At 46.1% G+C, this 22,833-nt stretch overlaps 1 protein-coding gene across 2 annotated transcripts in view; it reads left to right on the forward strand.

Annotated features, from left to right (window-relative positions):
• Positions 1 to 426: 426 nt before the first annotated feature.
• The window catches only part of rhbdl3 (rhomboid, veinlet-like 3), a 58,157-nt gene continuing 35,750 nt past the window's right edge, over positions 427 to 22,833 (forward strand). The window contains exons 1-2 of one of the 2 annotated variants that reach the window (XM_084005905.1): positions 427 to 1,940; positions 2,639 to 2,662. In XM_084005905.1, coding sequence (XP_083862031.1) covers positions 1,821 to 1,940; positions 2,639 to 2,662 — 144 coding nt within the window. In that variant the 5' untranslated portion in view covers positions 427 to 1,820. The remainder of the gene's footprint in view (positions 1,941 to 2,638; positions 2,663 to 22,833) is intronic. The other variant, XM_084005906.1, reaches the window with a different exon arrangement.

Below are 22,833 nucleotides of genomic sequence, written 5' to 3' on the forward strand. Positions count from 1 at the left end.
TTTCGTTCCGTGCCACATTCTACTCCACTGTAACTCATACAGGGAAGTAATGCACTTTTTGCTCCGCCACAATAATGTGACGGCTTTAGTTACAGTATGATTATTTTATATAAAATATATTACCCAAGAGCATACAGCTAAAACAATTGGTGCATTGACAGAAAATGTACATATTTGATAATTGTTTAAGTCATGCTTTTAGTCTTGACAAATGTGATGATTTGCTGTTCTTTAAGTTATTATTATGATTTAATCATGTTGAGGTTTTCCTGCATTGCACTTTTGCTTGTAATACATTTTTCTCATTTATACTTATAATGTTGTAGGACTTTAACTTGTTACATAGTATTTTTACAGTGTGTAGTACTTTTAAATATAGGCTGCTTCCTCCATCACTATCAGACTTTGTGCTGTTATGTGGGGAAATGATGAAGTAGTATTTATAACACGAGTTGATCTTTAAATGTGAATGGACCACTGAGAAATGTTACCATTTGACCACTTTATTATAATGCTCCATCTAAAAAGCATTGTAACCGATCCTTTTCTCCATTCACACTTTATTTAGTCTATTTAGCGCTTTCATTTGTTAGGAAGACATTTATAACAAACAGAAAGAATAAAACAAAGAGATGTTTTGTCATCCTCTCGTGAATGGAACCGATCTGTAAAACATTGACACATTAATTATTTACCACCAGTAAACCTTTGCCGATAAACGCTTTATAAAGGCGTCCTTAACAAAATAGATACTACATTATTGAAGAGAACGGTCATATATTTATACAACTCTCTGAGCCAGAGACAGCCAGCTGTTCAGCCAGGGAACCGGAGTTCCTCGAAAACCCCTGAGCGGGGGTGACTGGTGATCCCTCCTCACCGCTGGACAAAACCTCTCCCTGCCTCCCCCTCTCCGCCTCCACCATCTCTCTCTCCCTCTGCCTCGGGGGACGCATGCGGCTGGAGCTGGAGCAGAGTCCCGGCGTCTTCTGGAGCCGAACCAAGTAATATCCCAACGTTGTCCTCCCCCTCTTTGACGCTTCCTGTCGGCGCGCGGCGGAGGGCTTTCCTCGCGCTGCGCCGCCGTCAGCGTGCCAGGTATCATGACGCACCAACAAAATCGGGCACTTGCTTGTACTCTCTCTCTCTCTCTCTCTCTCTCTCTCTCCCCCCCCCCCCCACCCCCCTGCCATGTGGTGGTGCCCATGAGGAGCCGCCGTGTGCCAGTTGCGCGTCACCCAGTACGCATCACGCTGTTTCCAGTGTTTGATGATGTCATTATTTCTTTCAGACGGATCTGCGCTCTGTCGCCGCTGCTGCGTCGCATCTCTCAAAGGGACAAGCCTCGCTCTGTAAATGTGCGTGCCCCCTCCTCTCCCTCCCTCCCTCCCTCCCTCCCCGCTCCACAAACTTGGACCGCTGCCTCCGTCCTCCAGCAAACCTCTGTCGCTGCTGACTAACGACGTGGTGGACGCCGGTGTGACACCGCGAAGGGACTCCACAGCCCAGAACTATTACTAAACTATAACCAAATCAACTTTTCCTCTGCGGATAAAGGTTTGGTCGCCCGGTCTTCGTGGAAGAGCGCTGGGGTCAACTGGAGTGCGCGCAGTTTTTATTTTTTCATTTCTAGGCGTCCGTCATTTCATACCTGGACTAATCCCACCAAAACCCAAGACAGGAATCGAAGGGATGCGCCAGCGAGCACGATGCTCTGCTGTCTCACCTTCTGTCGTTGCTAACGCAGGGAACTATGTGGAGTCGCTCCTGAGGATCGAGTCGCTGCTCTCCGCGGGTGTCTGGAGAAGAGCAGCCCGAGGATGACGGGCGTAACCCGGGAGGCGCCTGTGAACTCCTCTCCGGCGGTGGCGTCCAACGCGGAGGGCGAAGAGATCGAGGTTTTGGAAAGCACCGACGTCCTCCCCGTGGCTCCAGAGGACGTAAGTCTGCGCACCACACACGGAGGGACATCCAGCGCACACACACTTCCACCTTAGTTCTTATTTCTCCCACTTACGCAGCAGGACCTCCACTTCCCTTTACACTGGAGCAAATTCACGCTGTAGGCTACGTTTGGTTTTATGAAGCAGAATGTCATAGCATCAACATTAATTTTAGAAGGCTATTTCTCTAAATGTCATGGCATAGCTGGAGATTAACAGGGACACCAGAGGGGATTTAAAGCCCCCAGTATTACAGGAGAGCAGCCACCAAAGACACACAGCACATCCCTTCTCGTCTCGGAACATAATACTTTGCATTTCAAAGGGACACACACACACACACACACACACACACACACACACACACACACACACACACACACACACACACACACACACACACACTCACTCTTGCTCCATTAGTTGTCTCAAACATCCTAATAGCCTTCTATAACAAACTGCACACATAATGACCAGGTCTTTGTTACCTTATTATCTTTTGCTGGCTCATTGAACACAGCGATCAGATAATGGCAGCATGTGATTTCTAGACTGCAGTTAAAGGGTTAGTCCTTTTGGCCCAAGACTCATCATTTCCAAACAGGTGCCCGTCTTCACTCCACCCCACATGTTTCTGAGATCCGTCTTCTTCCTCTCGCTCACTCCTTCCTTTCTTTTCTCTTCCCTCGTCTCAGCAATGGAAGTCTCTGTTTGACAAGGTATGTACTGCCAGCTCTCACCGATTGCATGCCTGACTCATTGTGGAGCGTCTTCGAAGGTGTTCATCTGTGTGAACTGTGGCTGAGCTCGGACTCAATCTCTGTTATTAGCTTGAACCAACGCAGATGTGCTGACCAGGTCAAACGCTGCGTTGTCCACGCTTAAAGGTCATGAACACATGGGGGAAATTTTGCAATATTGCACCATAAGCATCCATGGGAACGGGGAAACGGGTTGAGTTACTTTTCAATGTGGGAAAGTGCTTTAGTGTGATACATGCCAATTAATTACTTTTATGTGATATCTTACGTTTTCCCCCGTGTATCATGGCCTTAACGTTGTAAATAATGCTGTAACAGTGACTTTACCACTAATGGAAGTGACTTTAACCTGCACTAGGACATTTTCCACACTGGCCTCTGGATGTTAAACATCACACAGCTCACTCATGGTTGCCATCCTTGCCACTTTAAGCATCACAAATGATCTCATGCTGCTGATTAGAGCTCACACACTGCTGTATGTGTTTTTATATCACTGATTAATTTTGAGCCGTCTCTTTCATACCCGGCGCAAGATTTTAATTTGGCTAAATGAGGCGAAACTACGGGGTCTCAGCTGGAGGAGATGGCACAGTCGTCTCTCCCTCAGCCCCCAGTTTGTGATTTAGGCTGATCAGACGAATGTATTTTTAGATTCAAATCTTGCCTGGTGCAGCTTTAAATCCTTTGCCTGCTGGGTAACAATCGCAGCATGACATGTAACCGGGCCTTGGCTTTGTCAAACCAAACTCCTGCAGAGGCGTGAGCGTCAGAGGAGTCAGAGCACACTGGAGGCTGTGGGAGTGTCCTCCGCTGACATACACTCTGATAATGCAATTGGGGTGATACATAATCCTAGATGCATTGATCCATCAGTCAGGCTGATCTTGTAAGAAACACTTGCTGGCATCCACTGACAAAGACACACACACACACACACACACACACACACACACGATAGAGCCAAGAAACCCCAGGAGAAGAGAAACAGACTGGCTGATCATGCATGCAGTATGTTCAACTGACAGACGGCAAATGGGCCCCCTACTATCGCACACACACACACACACACACACACACACACACATACACACACATGGCCACCACTCTGTGGCAGCACCTGCCCGACCTAGGGCCCTTTACTTTCTCTGGGGGGGTTTGTGTGTGCAGGGGGTCAGCGGGATGTTTAGGGTTGAATCAGAGGCTCGTGGCAGACTCACTCTTTTGGCAGGGGGGGGTTAGGTCCCATGGGATTATGTGAAAGGCTAGCTGGGGTGTGGTGTGTGTGCGTGGGTGGGTGTATTAGTAATGGAGCATATTCTATGGACCGGCAGTAAGTGGGCCTCTCAACCCGCTGTCTTTATGCATGCGGCACGACTTTGAATCTCCTCAAGTGGACGTGGGTCTAAAAAAAGCGTGGGTTTGTCCAAATGGCGAGGTCGTTGCCCGGCATGGCTGCAACAGTGTCCTTTCACTCTTTTATTCTCCTTTCCTCCTTCCTCCTCACAATGAGTTGCGCCATTTGTCACGGGGCTGACCTGTGAGACCTCGGCGTCTGTGAGGCGACTAAGGAAGAGAAACGATGGGTCACAAGGAAGAAGGCTTTTAAACTGTCGGTCTGGCAAACCTGTGTCATTGAGAGACAAAGACAAAAGTCTGCTTGAAAACAGAGCAAGCTCTAGACGTTAATTTGTCTGATGCCTGGGTCAAAGTCTGCTGTACGTATGGTTCAGTATATTTGGTCGCATTATTAGAGGGCAGACATAAAATATCAAGAATAACACCGGGCAAAGAATAACTTTTTAGCAAAATGCTCTGGGTGAATTGGAGTTCCCTCTGCTAAAATGTTACGCAGTGTACATGTCTGGGCTTTTATTGTGAAAGGCAAGAAAGGAAGGATCTGGACCGCGCTGCTTTTGTAAAGGTTGAAAGGAGTAATAACGTTTTCCTTCTTGGTTCGGACTAAGTGCCTCCCAGTTGTTGTACAATATAAATGCATATTTAGAAATATTGTGAATGGTTGATGACTTAATTTTCCATGTGAAAGCTCAGAAAAATCAAAAATAAGATAAGTCATGACAGAAACAGCAGTTTGAAAATAATATGCTGACGTGTAAATTAATCGCATGAAAAAAAAATCACTGCATAGACTTCACAGGCTGCATTTGCCAATGTCAACATTTTTTTACCTTTTAGATGTATAATGCATACTCTGTTCTTTATCGTTACCCAAACTTTATCCACAATTTGACCTTCCAACTAGTGGCTGTTGCTTATTTAATTAAATAAAAATATTCCAGATCGTGTCATACATCAGCTAAAATAAGATGTCCATAGATGAGGACAATGATGCATCTCTTGTGTTAATCAATTCTGGCATCCTCGCCTTGTCAAATGCAGAGCACATTCATTTCAGTCCATCCCATTAGGGATGTTTACTCAGCAGAGAAAAGACAGGATCGTTTGCTCTCCCTCATCCCCTTTTTTTGGTTTGTTTAGACTCTCACTTTCCTTTGTCTTTAATGCAGTTTGGGCTGCGTACGAAACCTTCCCCATCATATCATTTTTACTGGCCCCCGGTGTGATCTCTGTACGTACAGCTATCAGTTTCTGGATCTCAGACAGTCGTGGGCTGCAATCAAAGTGCTGCGTCGCTCTGTTCGCTTTCCCCTTCACTCCTCTCTCCTGTCCCCGGAGAGGATTTTGTTGCTGTATAAGTGCTTTCCTCCTTCTGTGTGCAGGAAGTAAGAGAGCAAACCTCAGAACGCTTTGATTCATGTTCCCCATCGCCTGAAACAAACATGAGGACTGAACACAGACGGAGACTAGAGTCTAATGAAGCAGAGGAGATGCTGTTAAGAGGACAGCAGCTGCACTCGCCCTCTCTCTCCCTCGTAATCAAAGTGTCCCAGCCTCCACACACACACACACACACACACACACAAATCTGGAATGATTACCCATCATATGCGTATCATCCAAAAAGGTTTGGAGGCTCTGTATTTTTATAAGCCGCCTTTGCACATAAACAACACAGGCGTTATGCTTTTGGTTTGTCCGTCGGGTCTGTCTCAGGTCTCGCGTGCACTCAAGGATGAAGTCATTAGAATGTGGTGGTCAAATGTCAAGGTCACTGTGATCTCAAGTCCGTCCCATTCAAGATATCTCAGGAACGCGTTGACCGGATTTCTTCAAATTTGTCACAGATGTCAAATGGGATAAAATGATGACATTTTGGACAGACATGAATGAGAGGGTAGTTCAATTATGACAACTATATTTGTCGGTAGTTCTATTTTTTTATTTCTAGGAATTTGAGGATGACACCCTGAAACAAATATTTTTTGTATCGCCCAGGAATGTTTGTCAGATGGATTTTTTTCCAGGAGTTCTTTGTCTTTTATCTCAGTATGTTTTGCGTCTCATGCTCCTCTGTAAAAAGTGGAATGTAGGGTTTCTCAGTCTTTAATTGCCCGAGCACAGTGATTGACTTTGTACACGTTGGATCATAGAGGGCTACGCGTACAGCACAGACACTAGGTTTTTATCGAAGGAGACTGGGAATGTCCCAGTGCTTGTAAAGGTTGAGACTGGAAGTCCCCCATGTGTACGTACAGATGTGAATCCTGGCTCGATTCAGAGGAGATGTAACACAAACCGTTGACGTGCATCAGTGTTTTTCTGTCCAATGGAAACATGTTATTCTTCTCTTGATGTGATGAAAACCGGAAGACTAACATCAACTCATAGTGCACAGAGTAACGTCTGTTGAATTCTGGGCTTTGTGTCCGTGTGTGTGTGATTAAGATCTGTGTGTGTGTCCACAGTTACCCTTGTGTTGCTCCCAGTGGCATGTTGAAATGCCCCAGCCACGCGCCCTGGGGAGCTTAGTGATTAAACACTTTCACATGGCTGCATACTTTCCACCAAAGTGTTCCCCCCCTTCATTTCTTGCTTGGTCGTGGCATTGAAAAGACTCTGAACGTCCAAAGTTCCCCAAACTCTTCGCTCGAACTGCACAAACAAAAAGTCTTTCAGATCCTTCAGGAATGCCGTCGAGCCAGAGGGACTTACCGTTGTAGTGGAAACACTGTTTCAGACGTGTGCTACATGATTTATGATCGCCACCAGTCACGTCTTAACCTAAGCATTGACGGGGAGTTCTGATGTTTCAGCCTTACTAATTAAAACAAGCAGAAATCCAATGGTGGGGAAGCCACCTGTTCCCGGCGGCGCTCGTGTTTCCCAGAGTTCCTGTCTTTCCTTTTGACGAGCTTGTTGGTGAAACAGTCAGTGGTCACGCCTGAGAGAAAAGGAAGGTCATTATTTAAAGTCTGGCAGCGCCGTCTCGCCTCATCGTCCCGGGAACGACGCAGCTGTCTGTGTGTCCCCCCCCCCTCTCTCTCTTTATTTTTTAAGTACATTTCAAGTGAATGATCCACCACCTAGGTAACAGACACTTAGGCCCTGTCCACACGAAAACGTTTTCAGTGCGTAAACGCAGAAGTCTTGTGCGTTTCGCCCTGTCGTCCAAACGGATCCGGCGTTTTCGCGGCCTGAAAATGCACTTTTTTGAAACCAGCTCTCAGGGTGGAAAAGAAAAAAACGACACCCCTCCGTTTCGTGTTCGTTTTCGTGTGGACGGCGAAAACGAATACGCTGACGTCATCGGCCTACCCCTTGACCCTCGAGCCTGACTTCTTCCCCCGCGACGTCTCATAACAACAACAACAACGGCGGCCTCCGTGCTCGTAGCAGATATTCTGCTCGTCTGTACGTCGTTTATTACGATGCTAACAAACAACCGCTAGCTTACTTCCCATGAATGTAGGCATTTATTTGTCTAATTAATCCATCCCAATGTGTGAGAACGCCTCGTCAAGGTCCTTAGGGTGACGGCTGTTGGTGCTTATTGTTGGTTTTATTTATACGGGCCAAATTGTCATCTTATGGGTGTTTATTGATCGGGTGGTCGGGCGGAGATTAGCCGTGACTCTCACGTGTTGCCATAGCAATGGCAAACATCCGGTCAAGCCCCGTCTCTTCTTCTGCGTTTTTGTAGCAGAAATAGCGCCGCATAAGGGCCTGGAATATGTACTACAGCGCGCTGAGTCATTTTCAGTGGATTTGTCTGGACGTGGATTTTCTTGAAACAACGCCAAGGCAAAACGGAGAAAAAAAGTTTGTTTTGCTTTGTATGGACGGCCCCTGAATGGATAAGAGCCCTCAGCTGCTTTTACTGGTGCATGCAGGTATAGCATGACCCGCCACGCCCGGTCAGTTTTACCTTTATTAAAATAAAAAGGAGGTTTAGGCAATGAGATCATAACTGCGATCACTGCTAGCAACAGTAGGAGAGGCTTTAGCTGCAGCTGTTATGTTCGTATTTTTGATCGCATCGGTGAGGATGTTTCTTTTATCAGGTCTAAAAACAAAGTTTCTGGTGCGTTGGGTGAGGTAAAGATTGAAAGAAGCCCGCACACTGTAAAGGGTAGAGTTTCAAGATGTCTGAGAAAAGGTCAACCAACAGGAGAAGATACTTTACTGATCCTGCAACCAAAATATGTTCCTATTGATGCACCTTTGTCATGTATTGTCTTCCTCTTGGGTTTCTCCTCCCTTTCCCTCGTTTACTCAAACATCTTCGGCCTACTGATGTGCGTATCAGGCTAATTGACACTGACGCACACACACACACATACACACTGATGGCAAAGTCATAGTCTGCTGACCTGCTCATCTAACTCTGCGGCAGTGATCGACACCAGAGTCTGGGAGATAGAACTCCAACGACAAAACGGTTTGGGAATGATATTGAGCTGCGTCTTGAATCAAGCTCGTAAAAGTAGTTGAAGGGGGCAAACTGCACCCCGCCCCGTTGGTGTTAAAAAAAACTGCCGGGCTCTGTGGTGATGAAATAACAGACAGAGCCTCAAAACAATTTCATTGAAAGATTTAATCAGAGCTCATCCCCCCCCCTGCCCGCTTGGCTCTAAATAGATTTCCTTAATGAAAGGCACAGTTCCAGTTGGCGGCGTGTGAAAACAGTCTCTGCTTTTATGCAGAGGTAAAAATAGCTGCTGTGCCTGTCGATCTGTAAATGGGAGAAAGAAGATGTGCCAGTTTACCCGTTATTGGCTGTGTGCAAACTCACTGTGGCGGCGGTGGCATGAAATCGAAGTGTCTCTTTTGATAGTTGAACGGCTCAGCGATCTGGCAACCTCCTTATGCTTTGTGTGTGCGTGTTTGTGTGTGCGTGTACAGTTTGTCCGTACCCACCTCACGCCTTGACATTTAAATCCATTACTAGAGGTCACGGGAGGTCGTGTGTGTGGTGGATGCTGGGTCTGCCTGCTGCCCATTACGACCAGCGTCACTTTGAGTGGTGACAGCGATGCTAAACAAATTAGCGCTGATTTCATCTCCCTCTCTCTCATTACCTCTCTTTGTCTCTGTCTCCCATCTTCTCTATTCTGAAGTCCCCATCAGAGTTACGTGGATGACACCGCACATGTGCAGTAACTCTGTTTAGGGATCACCATCATGTGTACGACACAGAAACTGGTGGGGGGGAAAGCATCAAATTAGGGTTCTGTCAAGGAGCTTAGAGGGCTTTTAGACACGTCATCCATTTTTGGATGCACCTGTGGTGTTTGATGCGAAATGTGGCAAAGGAGCTGTGTGAAGAATGCTTACTTTCTCACTTCTGCACACCTGGTCAATCACTGCCTGAGGTGGAAGTGATCGTCTGACTTGGGAGAACTTTGTGAAACCAACCAAAGTGTGTTTCTTACCTTCAACATACCAATCAGCACTGTTAAAGAGCTTCCAGCTTCCGGTTTCACTCCATCACTCTGATCCTCCGTGGATTAAACCCACAGTGCAGGTCCATTCATTTCTGTGTGTGTGTGTGTGTGTGTGTGTGTGTGTGTGTGTGTGTGTGTGTGTGTGTGTGTGTGTGTGTGTGTGTGTGTGTGTGTGTGTGTGTGTGTGTGTGTGTGTGTGTGTGTGTGTATGTGTGTGTGTGTGTGTCAATGCCTGTTGTTCTTCTGTTGTCTAGTGACGCCTCAGAGGTTCGAGGGACTTGTGGAGCACCAAATGGAAAATGTCTGTTTTTTGTCCCAGAGCTTAAAGTCACCATGGGAATGTACACACACACACACACACTTTGGGCCTCATTCCTTTGCCATAGGCCGTCCAGGTCTGCAGTGAAGCCTGGCAGGTGCACTGCTGACAGATACAATAACCTTGTGTTTGCTCTGTGTGTGTGTGTGTGCTCTTTCGTTTCCCCCTTTGGAAGAGCAGTTTAGTCTCTGCTGAGACAGATGGCAACATTGACGACCACCACAAACGAAAGCTGTCAACCACCAGCGCAGATGTTTACGCCTGTTATGTTTCGTGTCTGCTGGATCCACGATGCCAGCTACACTTTTACCGATTTGCACTCCAAACTGTTTGCTGGCCCTCAGATCATCTCGTCTCACTATGTGCTCAGCTGTCCGTGAAGCACTGTTCAAACGGCATCGTCTCCCCGTTTATTCCCCCGTCTCCTCCTCCTCCCTGGAGAGTTTGCACTGAAGTCATGGTTGCAGACATCACAATTCGAGAAACGCATTATTCAAAGGGAATTTTCTTCTTATATGCGCTCGCGCAAAACCTGCGTGTAAAATGTTTAGGTTGCAGTTTGCAGACACTGCTCTCTCTGAATTCACTCTGCTCATATTCTAAAAACTTTTTTGTCGAGTAGCTTTAAACAAAAAAAGACAAAAACAACTGCGATATTACCTTTTAAAGACATCAGGCACAACCTAGTCTTTATTCTCCCATTTGTCCTCCGACAGTGTTGCCTGCTCTGGTTTGTGTTCATGACCCCTTTCCAGAAGCTCTAAGCTTTCCTGGCAACCAGCAAAGCAGCGTCTCTTTACTTGACGACTCACGTACAGGAATAAAATCTATCTCCACATTTGGTGCAAAGCCGGTGGGGTCCCAGTCAGCTTTGGGTCTATGGACTGTGATAATCACCTCTCCTCCCAGAGCAGTCGCTCTCTGTTACGCAGCCCTGCGTCACATTCCTCCGTCTGACCAGGACTGGAAGATTTTTTTAAATGGTAATCCATCTTTATATGCATTTGTTTTGGTTAGTTGGAAGTTGGAACAGGGGGCTGCACGCTGTGAGCACTGTCGCCTCACAACTAGAGGGTCTCAGGTTAGATTCCTACGGGTTCCTTCTGTGTGGAGTTTGCATGTTCTCCCCGTGTAAGCGTGGGTTCTCTCTGGGTTCTCCAGCTTCCTCCCACAGTCCAAAGACATGCAGGATGGGGATAGGTTCATTGGTGACTCTAAATGTCCCATAGGTGTGAATGTGAGTGTGAATGGTTGTTTGTCTCTACATGTCAGCCCTGTGATAGACTGGTCACCTGTCTGTCTCTACATGTCTCCCTGTGATAGACTGGTTACCTGTCTGTCTCTACATGTCAGCCCTGTGATAGACTGGTTACCTGTCTGTCTCTACATGTCAGCCCTGTGATAGACTGGTTACCTGTCTGTCTCTACATGTCAGCCCTGTGATAGACTGGTTACCTGTCTGTCCCTACATGTCAGCCCTGTGATAGACTGGTTACCTGTCTGTCTCTACATGTCAGCCCTGTGATAGACTGGTTACCTGTCTGTCTCTACATGTCAGCCCTGTGATAGACTGGTTACCTGTCTGTCTCTACATGTCAGCCCTGTGATAGACTGGTTACCTGTCTGTCTCTACATGTCAGCCCTGTGATAGACTGGTTACCTGTCTGTCTCTACATGTCAGCCCTGTGATAGACTGGTTACCTGTTTGTCTCTACATGTCAGCCCTGTGATAGACTGGTTACCTGTCTGTCTCTACATGTCAGCCCTGTGATAGACTGGTTACCTGTCTGTCTCTACATGTCAGCCCTGTGATAGACTGGTTACCTGTCTGTCCCTACATGTCAGCCCTGTGATAGACTGATTACCTGTCTGTCTCTACATGTCAGCCCTGTGATAGACTGGTTACCTGTCTGTCTCTACATGTCAGCCCTGTGATAGACTGGTTACCTGTCTGTCTCTACATGTCAGCCCTGTGATAGACTGGTTACCTGTCTGTCTCGCCATGTCGGCCCTGTGATAGACTGGTTACCTGTCTGTCTCTACATGTCAGCCCTGTGATAGACTGGTTACCTGTCTGTCTCTACATGTCAGCCCTGTGATAGACTGGTTACCTGTCTGTCTCTACATGTCAGCCCTGTGATAGACTGGTTACCTGTCTGTCTCTACATGTCAGCCCTGTGATAGACTGGTTACCTGTCTGTCTCGCCATGTCGGCCCTGTGATAGACTGGTTACCTGTCTGTCTCGCCATGTCGGCCCTGTGATAGACTGGTTACCTGTCTGTCTCTACATGTCAGCCCTGTGATAGACTTGTTACCTGTCTGTCTCTACATGTCGGCCCTGGGATAGACTGGTTACCTGTCTGTCTCTACATGTCAGCCCTGTGATAGACTGGTTACCTGTCTGTCTCTACATGTCAGCCCTGTGATAGACTTGTTACCTGTCTGTCTCTACATGTCGGCCCTGTGATAGACTGGTTACCTGTCTGTCTCTACATGTCAGCCCTGTGAGAGACTGGTTACCTGTCTGTCTCTACATGTCGGCCCTGCGATAGACTGGTTACCTGTCTGTCTCTACATGTCTCCCTGCGATAGACTGGTTACCTGTCTGTCTCTACATGTCAGCCCTGTGATAGACTTGTTACCTGTCTGTCTCTACATGTCAGCCCTGTGATAGACTGGTTACCTGTCTGTCTCTACATGTCAGCCCTGTGATAGACTGGTTACCTGTCTGTCTCTACATGTCAGCCCTGTGATAGACTGGTTACCTGTCTGTCTCTACATGTCAGCCCTGTGATAGACTGGTTACCTGTCTGTCTCTACATGTCAGCCCTGTGATAGACTGGTTACCTGTCTGTCTCTACATGTCAGCCCTGTGATAGACTGGTTACCTGTCTGTCTCTACATGTCAGCCCTGTGATAGACTGGTTACCTGTCTGTCTCTACATGTCAGCCCTGTGATAGACTGGTTACCTGTCTGTCTCTACATGTCAGCCCTGTGATAGACTGGTTACCTGTCTGTCTCTACATGTCAGCCCTGTGATAGACTTGTTACCTGTCTGTCTCTACATGTCAGCCCTGTGATAGACTGGTTACCTGTTTGTCTCTACATGTCAGCCCTGTGATAGACTGGTTACCTGTCTGTCTCGCCATGTCGGCCATGTGATGGACTGGTTACCTGTCTGTCTCTACATGTCAGCCCTGTGATAGACTGGTTACCTGTCTGTCTCTACATGTCAGCCCTGTGATAGACTGGTTACCTGTCTGTCTCTACATGTCAGCCCTGTGATAGACTGGTTACCTGTCTGTCTCTACATGTCGGCCCTGTGATAGACTGGTTACCTGTCTGTCTCGCCATGTCGGCCCTGTGATAGACTGGTTACCTGTCTGTCTCTACATGTCGGCCCTGTGATAGACTGGTTACCTGTCTGTCTCTACATGTCGGCCCTGTGATAGACTTGTTACCTGTCTGTCTCTACATGTCGGCCCTGTGATAGACTGGTTACCTGTCTGTCTCTACATGTCAGCCCTGTGATAGACTGGTTACCTGTCTGTCTCTACATGTCAGCCCTGTGATAGACTTGTTACCTGTCTGTCTCTACATGTCGGCCCTGTGATAGACTGGTTACCTGTCTGTCTCTACATGTCAGCCCTGTGATAGACTTGTTACCTGTCTGTCTCTACATGTCGGCCCTGTGATAGACTGGTTACCTGTCTGTCTCTACATGTCAGCCCTGTGAGAGACTGGTTACCTGTCTGTCTCTACATGTCGGCCCTGCGATAGACTGGTTACCTGTCTGTCTCTACATGTCTCCCTGTGATAGACTGGTTACCTGTCTGTCTCTACATGTCTCCCTGTGATAGACTGGTTACCTGTCTGTCTCTACATGTCAGCCCTGTGATAGACTTGTTACCTGTCTGTCTCTACATGTCAGCCCTGTGATAGACTGGTTACCTGTCTGTCTCTACATGTCAGCCCTGTGATAGACTGGTTACCTGTCTGTCTCGCCATGTCGGCCCTGTGATAGACTGGTTACCTGTCTGTCTCTACATGTCAGCCCTGTGATAGACTGGTTACCTGTCTGTGTCTACATGTCGGCCCTGTGATAGACTGGTTACCTGTCTGTCTCTACATGTCAGCCCTGTGATAGACTGGTTACCTGTCTGTCTCTACATGTCAGCCCTGTGATAGACTTGTTACCTGTCTGTCTCTACATGTCAGCCCTGTGATAGACTGGTTACCTGTCTGTCTCTACATTTCAGCCCTGTGAGAGACTGGTTACCTGTCTGTCTCTACATGTCGGCCCTGCGATAGACTGGTTACATGTCTGTCTCTACATGTCGGCCCTGCGAGAGACTGGTTACCTGTCTGTCTCTACATATCGGTCCTGCGATAGACTGGTTACCTGTCTGTCTCTACATGTCGGCCCTGTGAGAGACTGGTTACCTGTCTGTCTCTACATATCGGCCCTGCGATAGACTGGTTACCTGTCTGTCTCTACATGTCGGCCCTGTGATGGACCTGTCCAGGGTGAACCCTGCCTTCACAATGTCAGCAGTAGATGATGGATGGATGGAAGTTGGAACAGTTCATGTAAAAAGTCAGAATTTTGATATTAAAGTGGTTATATTTTCAGAATAAAGTCATAATATAACAAACAGGATATTTTGAGATTTAAGTCCAATCACATAGAAACACTGTCTTACTTCTTCAAATTCCAAAACCTGAATTGAAAGGCGTATTATCTGGACTATGGTTACACTGGTTATGTCCATATGCTGATTGAGTTAATCAGGGAAACATCAATGATAACTGTTTGGAAGCGTGTACTTCAAACAACCAGTGTCATTTCCAACACCACAGTGCTGGATTTTCCAGGACTATGCAGGGGTTTGACATGTTAATTAAACGTATTCAGTCATGCTCAAATGCCTCGGCTGTTTTGCTGTCGTCATGGCAACATGCAGCCTGGCAGGCTCAGCGGATGCCCAAGGTGAGCGACAGTGCTTAGCTTTCACCCAGATCTCCGTTCCCGTGCTGTCCCCTCCGTGTCGTCTTACAGGGCATCGCTGCCAATGCCTGCCAGCAGGGCCAAAGTGCTGAAGTGACTAACTGTGACAAGGGGAAAGCATACACATACACACACACACACACACACACACACACACACAGTAGGAAATATAGCCATTTATGACCCTTTACACCCTGGCGTGGTGGCTGACTTTGTAGCAGTATTGTTGCTGACGGCTGGTGTGTTTTCATTAGACGGTGTAACTCTCTGCAACTTCGGGTGAGTTTGATTTTGTTTTTGTTGTGTCTTATATGGCGATTTCATGACGATTGCCTGCACACATCGCTGCTTGTTTGTTGAGTTTGAACTGTGTTTTACAACATCCCTGTCCATTAGCGTCTAGAGGGGGGGTTAGCCAATTGTGGGCTGTATTCATTCAAGTCCCCAGTACAGAAGTGGTCATTGTAGACTCACTTGGTGCGGATCTACAATCTTCTGAGTGCGATTTCCAGCTATATTTTGTTTTGAACCATAAAAAGAGATTCACCTCTGTTGTTCATCGGTGGTACAAAATACATGGTTTTGTAAATATGTAAATATGTAAATATGTTCAGACATTTGGTGAGTGAATAGGCAATAAATCACTGTGTCGTATATTGTAACAGTCCTTTGTCAACACATTTCATGGTTTAGCAGGTGGGAAATCATTCAAGTCTGGTGTTTGGGTTATGGAAATGGATAATAAAGGCCAGAAATCTCACCTTTTGAAGGAGGGATACTCTGAACAAAGGTTTTCCTTCCCAACACTAATGTTAATTACTCAACTTAAAGTATATACTGATTGCTGATCCCCAATTAAAAACCTCTTTACCTCATTGTCAGGGACCCTTTTTTTAATAATTATCATGTAAGTAAGGTCAAGGATTAGGGATGTCCCGATCCGATATTTGGATCGGATCGGCCGCCGATATTAGCAAAAAATGCATATCGATATCGGATCGGCCTGCACGGGAAAATCCCGATCCAGACTCCCGATCCAGTTTTTTTTTTCAAAACTCCGGTCCGTGTTTTCCAGCGCACCGATGTAGGTAATCCATTCCAGTTTTTTTCTGTTTTTCCCAAAAATCCGGTCCGCGTTTTCCAGCACACCTAGCGCACACCTCGCGACCTGTCCAGCATCCACTAAACAACAACAAGACGGACTTGTGTGCATGTCCAGTGTTTCCCCTACCATTGTACAGGCCATAAAATCAATATGCCAAACCTAAGCCACCTATCAATTCATTCATAAATCAATAAACATTTACATTAGGAGCGCCTCCGCGCAGCACAGTAGACTTGCTCCGCAAGACACGCAGCCACAACAATCCTCGCCGCGCGCTCCCGCTACGTTCTTCTTCGTGAACTTTAAGCGCTTGATGTTGTTCTGATGCCGTTCCGCCTCGTTAAACCACCACGATGTCGCTTTATACTTTGAAAACACGGAGTTGACACTGTATTTTGATAAGCTGTTGCACTCTTTTCGTGGTGTGAGCGGAACCGGACCGGTACCGGAACCGGACCGGCTTCCGCGCTGCCTGCTCGCACAGATCCGCTCGTGCGCACATGCGCTGATGCAGGTCGAGTGTTGTCGATAAATATATGCACTCCTTCAAAACAGCATCAAGCCATATTGTGTGTAGTATTAGGACGTGATGACGTCTGTGGGGGAGGATTGTTTTTGATAAGCTGTGGAACTCTGAGTTAACCTACTTCTACCTGAATCTCTATGAACTATTAGGCTGTTGAGTAAACCTATAACTTATATTTTACTTGATAATATAACACAATATATGCACTCATGTCGTTGTAGTGTTTTACAGTATCTGTAGCTATTAATGTGATGCTCATCATTTTCCAGCCATATTTTTCCAGCCCCTAATTTTGGATCATTTCCATCAACCGGCATCTTTAATCTTTAATACATGCTTGGATCGGCCGGTATCGGTATCGGCCGATACTAAAAGCTACAATATCGGTATCGGATCGGAAGTGCAAAAAGCTGGATCGGGACATCCCTATCAAAGATGTCTTTGTTACTAAAAAACTGAGTCGGTGGTCTTTCTGAAGTAACCTTCATTATAATACATTATATACCGGTAGCTCTTTCCAGATATATTAAAGATGAATGGTTGGAGATCTTTTGAGAGGTTTGCATCTGCAATGTGTCTGCGCTGTACGTCAGTTATATAAATGAAGGTATTTCTCAAAACTCGCTCAGAAAGTATATCATAGCTGTCTGATGTTCTGGACCGTATTAATGCCACTACTTTGAGCTGATAACAGCCCCTTGGAGATCTGTTATCATTATTTCGTGCTATGGGGCCATAAAACGGTATTTATTGCAACACTTTGGAGGTTTCTCAAGACACCTCCCCACTAGCTGTTGAATTCCCACTTGCTGTGTTGAATATCAACAGTAACTGGACTGACATGTATAGGATGCGGCAAGAACGACATACGACAAGGGTGCTATCCTCCTTTTGTAACAGTACATTTGGAAGGTTCTCACTGCCAATCACAGAATACAGCTTGGCTCCCTGGCGTCTGAGGCTGATGCTCATTTAGCATGTGAGCGACAAGTATTGTCTTAACCTCAAGTTAAAGTCTCACCCTTTTCCTCAACCTTACAAAGTGTTTTTGTTTCCTTTTTGTGAAGACAGACGTTTATTTTGAAAAGACACTATGCATGTTACGAATATTGATATGATTGATATGAAGTGACACTAGCGAGGTATGTACAGCGTCGTAGTTTGAAGCTTTGGAGCACCTACCGAGCTGCGTTGTGCTGCAGGAAATGTCCTATCACCTCCAAATGTTGCTGTTGTGTTCAAATCCCAGTGTGCATTTTGGGTGCAGTCCCACTTATATTTACAGCTGTCCGCTTGGCATCGGATCACGGCACGTTAGTGAAAGTGGGCCGAGAGGAGCCTTTAGGCTGTCCTGTCCAGTGACAACATTATCATCCTGACAGTGTCGCGGAGTTTAATAGAAATCAGCGTCCAACAGGGGGAATTGTTATCTTTGTGGCTGGGTTTACCGCAGCCACAGTTGCAGGTTCAGCAGCTCATCAGGGTGCCTGTCAGGGTCCGGCACCAAGGGCGTCGCTACGATAAGAATGATCTCCTTCAGGGTAACAGCTGCCAAGCTTGTGATAACTTACAGTTCTATTGCAGGTGGAGTAAGGATCCCTTTTTATTCATCACTTTTGCAGCAGAGCCTTTCCAAAATAAACGTTTTAATGGGGTATATGCAACAGTGTTCATGTGGGTATATTGCCTCTGTGCTCGAATGAAACAGCATGTGTGACAGTGTGTGTGTCTTCTAACTAATTATCTAAAAAGAAAAAGTTGACGTCAGGGTCCACAGTTCATTTCATTATCCAGACTGTTACCGCAGGCCTCATTATTCTATGGGTCCATGTTTTACCTCAACATGTACTGCGAGGAGTAAAAGCTGCGAGGCTGTTGCATGAAGGCATTATCTACCTCACCTCTTTTGGCCCCTGAACTGTCATGGCAGTTTCCCCCCTGTAATGCACTTTAAAATAATTCTTCTCTTGCCTTAAAAGGAAAGGGGAGTCTGTTATATAGAGAGCAGGGACCGTTTCTTGCTCACTGACCTCTGAGGATTATGGGAATAAGATTATAAAGTAGAGGCTGCACCAGTGGGGCTTTCCACCACCCCCATGGATCAGGAGACAGCTGACCGCCTGATTGTAGTAGATTAATAAAAGCTGCTACTTTCACAATTGCCCCCAAAAAAGTCCAGGAAGTGAGATGACAGTGGTGGCAGAGGACATTTGTCCCTGTTATAATATGCCTTTTCATGGTGATCCATCTGGTAGGGGAGGGGTTCTGGTTGAAGATTGATAGACAGTTTGAAGGCTCCCACCCGACCCAGATGGCAACCTTGAAAATGTTTTCCGACAGTCCCCCGTCCTCACCCCCCAGCCTTCGCTCAGCTTTTTATGCCTTTTCTTCTTGAGATTTGGAGAAAATAAGTCGGGGGCCTCCCCTCGAGGCAGCCCCAGCCTCTGGTCCATTTGCCAGCTATTAGAGATCATAAATCTCTACGTTGAATGGAACCGCTGCCATCGGTGGGGCAGGGTTTTGATGGTGCTATTTGGGGGGGTGGGGGTGGGGGGTTGACCTCGGGGCAGTCTTGGAGCAGAAGAAGGGACTGAATGGGAGAGAAAGACAGCCCGGCGACGGCTTGTTAAACAAATGTTTCTCCCTTCTTATTGTTCCCCTTCTTATTCCGTGAAAAGCTACTGAATGTGTGCAGGATGAAGGGATGTTTGGTGGAGGGGTGGGCCTGCTGTTAATGAGGGGTTCTCAACCTCCGTGTAAATGGGAGGTTTAGGGAGAAAAGGTCACCAATCTCTATCTGTGTCTCGGTGACGACCTGCTCGTGCCCCATGCCTGATGCTCCGTCACGGCTAGATGTGTTTGTGTGTCTTTTAACAGTTCTCCTGGTTGTGTCTCGGTTAGAGTGGCATTAAAAGCCACAGTGGCTTTAAGCGTTCCCTTCCTGATAGCTGATTGGACTGGAAACCAGTTTGTGTCCGTTTTTTGTTTGTGTGCTTCCTTGTGTCTTCATACTGCTTCCCTCCAGTGTGAATGGGCAGTGACAGGGGGTAAAGTGTTTATTTGAACACATGCTAGAATCTACTGAGCGCCGTTTGCTATCTGCTGCGATCCCCTCTGCTTCTGGAGACAGCCGGGGGCAATACAGCTCCCTCTCATTTAGCCTGTCTTTTAAACCATCAACCTGTCTGTTCGGCTCCATCTCGCCGCTAACCATGTCCACACTAATGCAGATTATATCACTCTCTCTCTTGTCCCTTGATCTGCTCTTCAACATCGGCTTTAAAACTGAGCTATTTAATCGTCTTTCTAAAATGCTAGTTGCAATGTTTCTAAGGAAACCAGCTGTACTGAAACCTCTTCAGCTGTTATTTCACATGGTGGATGGAGTTGAGCATCTACTGAAATGTCTTTTCTTCATTTGGTCAGAATCAGCCAGATGTTACAGTTCTCCTATAGTCATAGCATATTATGTGCTTTGGTTATTTATTATGGCCCAAAGCTCATTATTGTCAGACCTGGTCCAATAACACGTGTTGATCTACTCACATTGAGGGCAACCCAGGTTTACCCTCTGCAACCGTTGCCGTTGGCCCCCTTGGAGCACAACCGACTAACAGCTCTGCAAGACTTCTGTAGAGTCTAGAGACTCTATGATGAAGAATCTCCCTGCTTGATATTGCAGCATCTGCCAAATAAAAAGCCTTGATGACATTATGATTGCATCACGTCTATTAGAAACCTGAATGCCTCTTTATGTGAGACAGCATTAAACCTGCAGGGAAATACGGTTTTAAACTTTAGGAACCACGTTTGTAGAGGCTCTGTGCAATAAAGTGTGCTTGTGTGTGAATGCTGAGTGCTCAGCGTTGATGCGGAGATGGAGATGGTGAGTGGGTGTGCTGGGTAGCAGATGTCAGTGGATGTCTGTGGCGTGAGCGATATGATGGGAATTAGCAGAGGTGTGGAGGAGACAGAGGCAGAGCATGCTGCTGGTTGGATCAGGCGTATTGATACGCCGTTGCCTAGAAACATTTAATGTGGATTAAGCAGTGCTCAGGTATTTACGGCTTCGCCGGAGAGATTTTTCTGATGCTTTCTTGAGAAGAGAGTTTGCTTCAGGCATTTATTTTTAATTTATTCAACCTTAATTAGTCGAGCAAGATGAAGAGGGCGGCAGCAGTATTCACAACGATGATTGCTGCTGGTTGCAGGGAAAAGAAAAGGTTGCACCCTCAGCAGAAACGAATATTACATAAGGTTTGCAAAAACCTGCTGAACACAAGCCACACAGCGTACCTCTACAGACACCATCGAAACCTCAAGTGTCAATGACAAAGAAAAAAGAAGAGCGTACTTGAACAAACGTGGACGCGCACAATGAAATGGCTCCTTTTGAAATCACCTTAAGCTTTGAGGGAATGAGACACTGATCGCTATCTTGGTTAGATTGCCTGCCATGCACAGATGGATTTAACTGATGACTCTGAGATCTATTTTTCTGATGTCTAGCCCATCCAAGCTTCCATTTATATGATCTAAAGTGGATGGTATCATGAAGCATTAACCTCATCAAAAGCACCCTGTTCAGTAAAGATTTCCTCCTTCAGTCTCAAGAACATTGACAAAGCTTAATGATCAAGGTGACACGGGGGAATATCGGTGTAGACAGACGGCAGCGGTGGCTAAAGGTGAAACAGCGTCTGTAGTTTGGTTGGAATTACCTGTTGGATCAGGGTTTGCAGATCAAACAACTGTGAAGCTGCTTCAGTCTTGGAAGTCTGTGTGTACGTGCTCCGGGTCCAGCACTACGAGGGGATCAGATGTCCAGGGATTTAAAGTAATACCGGAGTGTCTGACACCTATCCACATATCATCTGTGACTGTGCGTACATGCACTGAAGTCATCCTTCACACCGGCCGACGTTGCCTGGTTACGGGCCAGTTGGCAAGGAAACGGTGATGGCCCGTGCTAATTTGTGATGGCCTCTGTGTGTGTGTGTGTGTGTGTGTGTGTGTGTGTGTGTGTGTGTGTGTGTGTGTGTGTGTGTGTGTGTGTGTGTGTGTGTGTGTGTGTGTGTGTGTGTGTGTGTGATGAATGAGGGCTTCTAATCTGTCAAGGAAGACAGGTGACCTGCAGCCACCATGAAACACGCTTCTGAGCGATAGAAAACCAATTTAGGACTGTCTGAAATCCACGTCGGTTATATTGTCTGACTTTAGCCACAAATCTTAACTATTGGCATGAACTATATGGCAATATGACAGCAATTATTTTCAAATGTTTGTATTTATCTATATTATAATATAATGTGCAATGTTTGGTTTAAATCTGTGGCTAAAATGATTTTGTAGGTTGGATCTGCCTTTCCTTGCTAGACTTTTTTTTTGATGCTGAAAGAAAATTACGCTTAATGCAAACAGATAGGCTGTGTGTACTTAGACTGATCTGTTTTATGGTGAAGATGAATGAGGAGAAGAATTAAGGAGAGCAGGGTAAAAGAGTACGTTAGACAGCATGCCCGAGAATCCAATTAATTATAGCAGACTATGAGCATCTCCCATCACAGAGAACAGAGAGCAGTGGAGAGAGGAGAGGATGGGAAATGAAAGAAGGCCGAGGAGGGAAAAGGAGGATGAGGGAAAAAAGGAAGATGAAGGGAGAGGAGGTTCTGGCCAGCAGAGCCGGCCAGTCACTTCTCTCTGTAGTTGCTGATAAGACTAATCTGAATATAGTAATGCCACATGCACTTGAAATGTAAAATCTTTTGGCCTGATATCAGGACTCTGACTTGGTTTCACTTGCCGGTCCAGACAGGAGCGGCTGCACCACTAGAGAACTTTAGCCTCAGTGCAGGGAGGAGCTGGATCTGATTAATGATAGTCCCAGTGAATTTTGTTCTCTCCATGTATTCACACGGTTTCCCTCTCATTTTCCAAAAAATGAAATATTCTCTGAATGACATACCTTTAGTTATCCACATGAATATGAATCTTTGGAAGATTTCCCTGAGGCCTTGTATATGATAGCTTTTTGGATGTGTCAATGACAACCTCAAAGGCTAAACAGTAGACCAACTATGTTTCTATAAATGACTACAGCTCGTTTCTCCACTAGATGTGGATGTATGTAAAAAGAAATATGTAAAATTGTTTATTTTGTAAACGTTCAATTTTCTTAAACTGACTAATTATGTAAACAATCTCATTGTGAATGACGAGAGGTGTTTGTAATTGCAGAACCAAAATCTTGATCAATCAAAAGAAAATAACCCAATGAAACTACCACCCCACCAAACTCTGTTCCCAAATGTAACACTTAAAAGCGTCTTTAAATATGTATTTGATCATTTTCCAAGTATAATA

This window comes from Eutrigla gurnardus (assembly GCF_963514095.1).
Source record: "Eutrigla gurnardus genome assembly, chromosome: 3".
Lineage (NCBI taxonomy): Eukaryota > Metazoa > Chordata > Actinopteri > Perciformes > Triglidae > Eutrigla > Eutrigla gurnardus.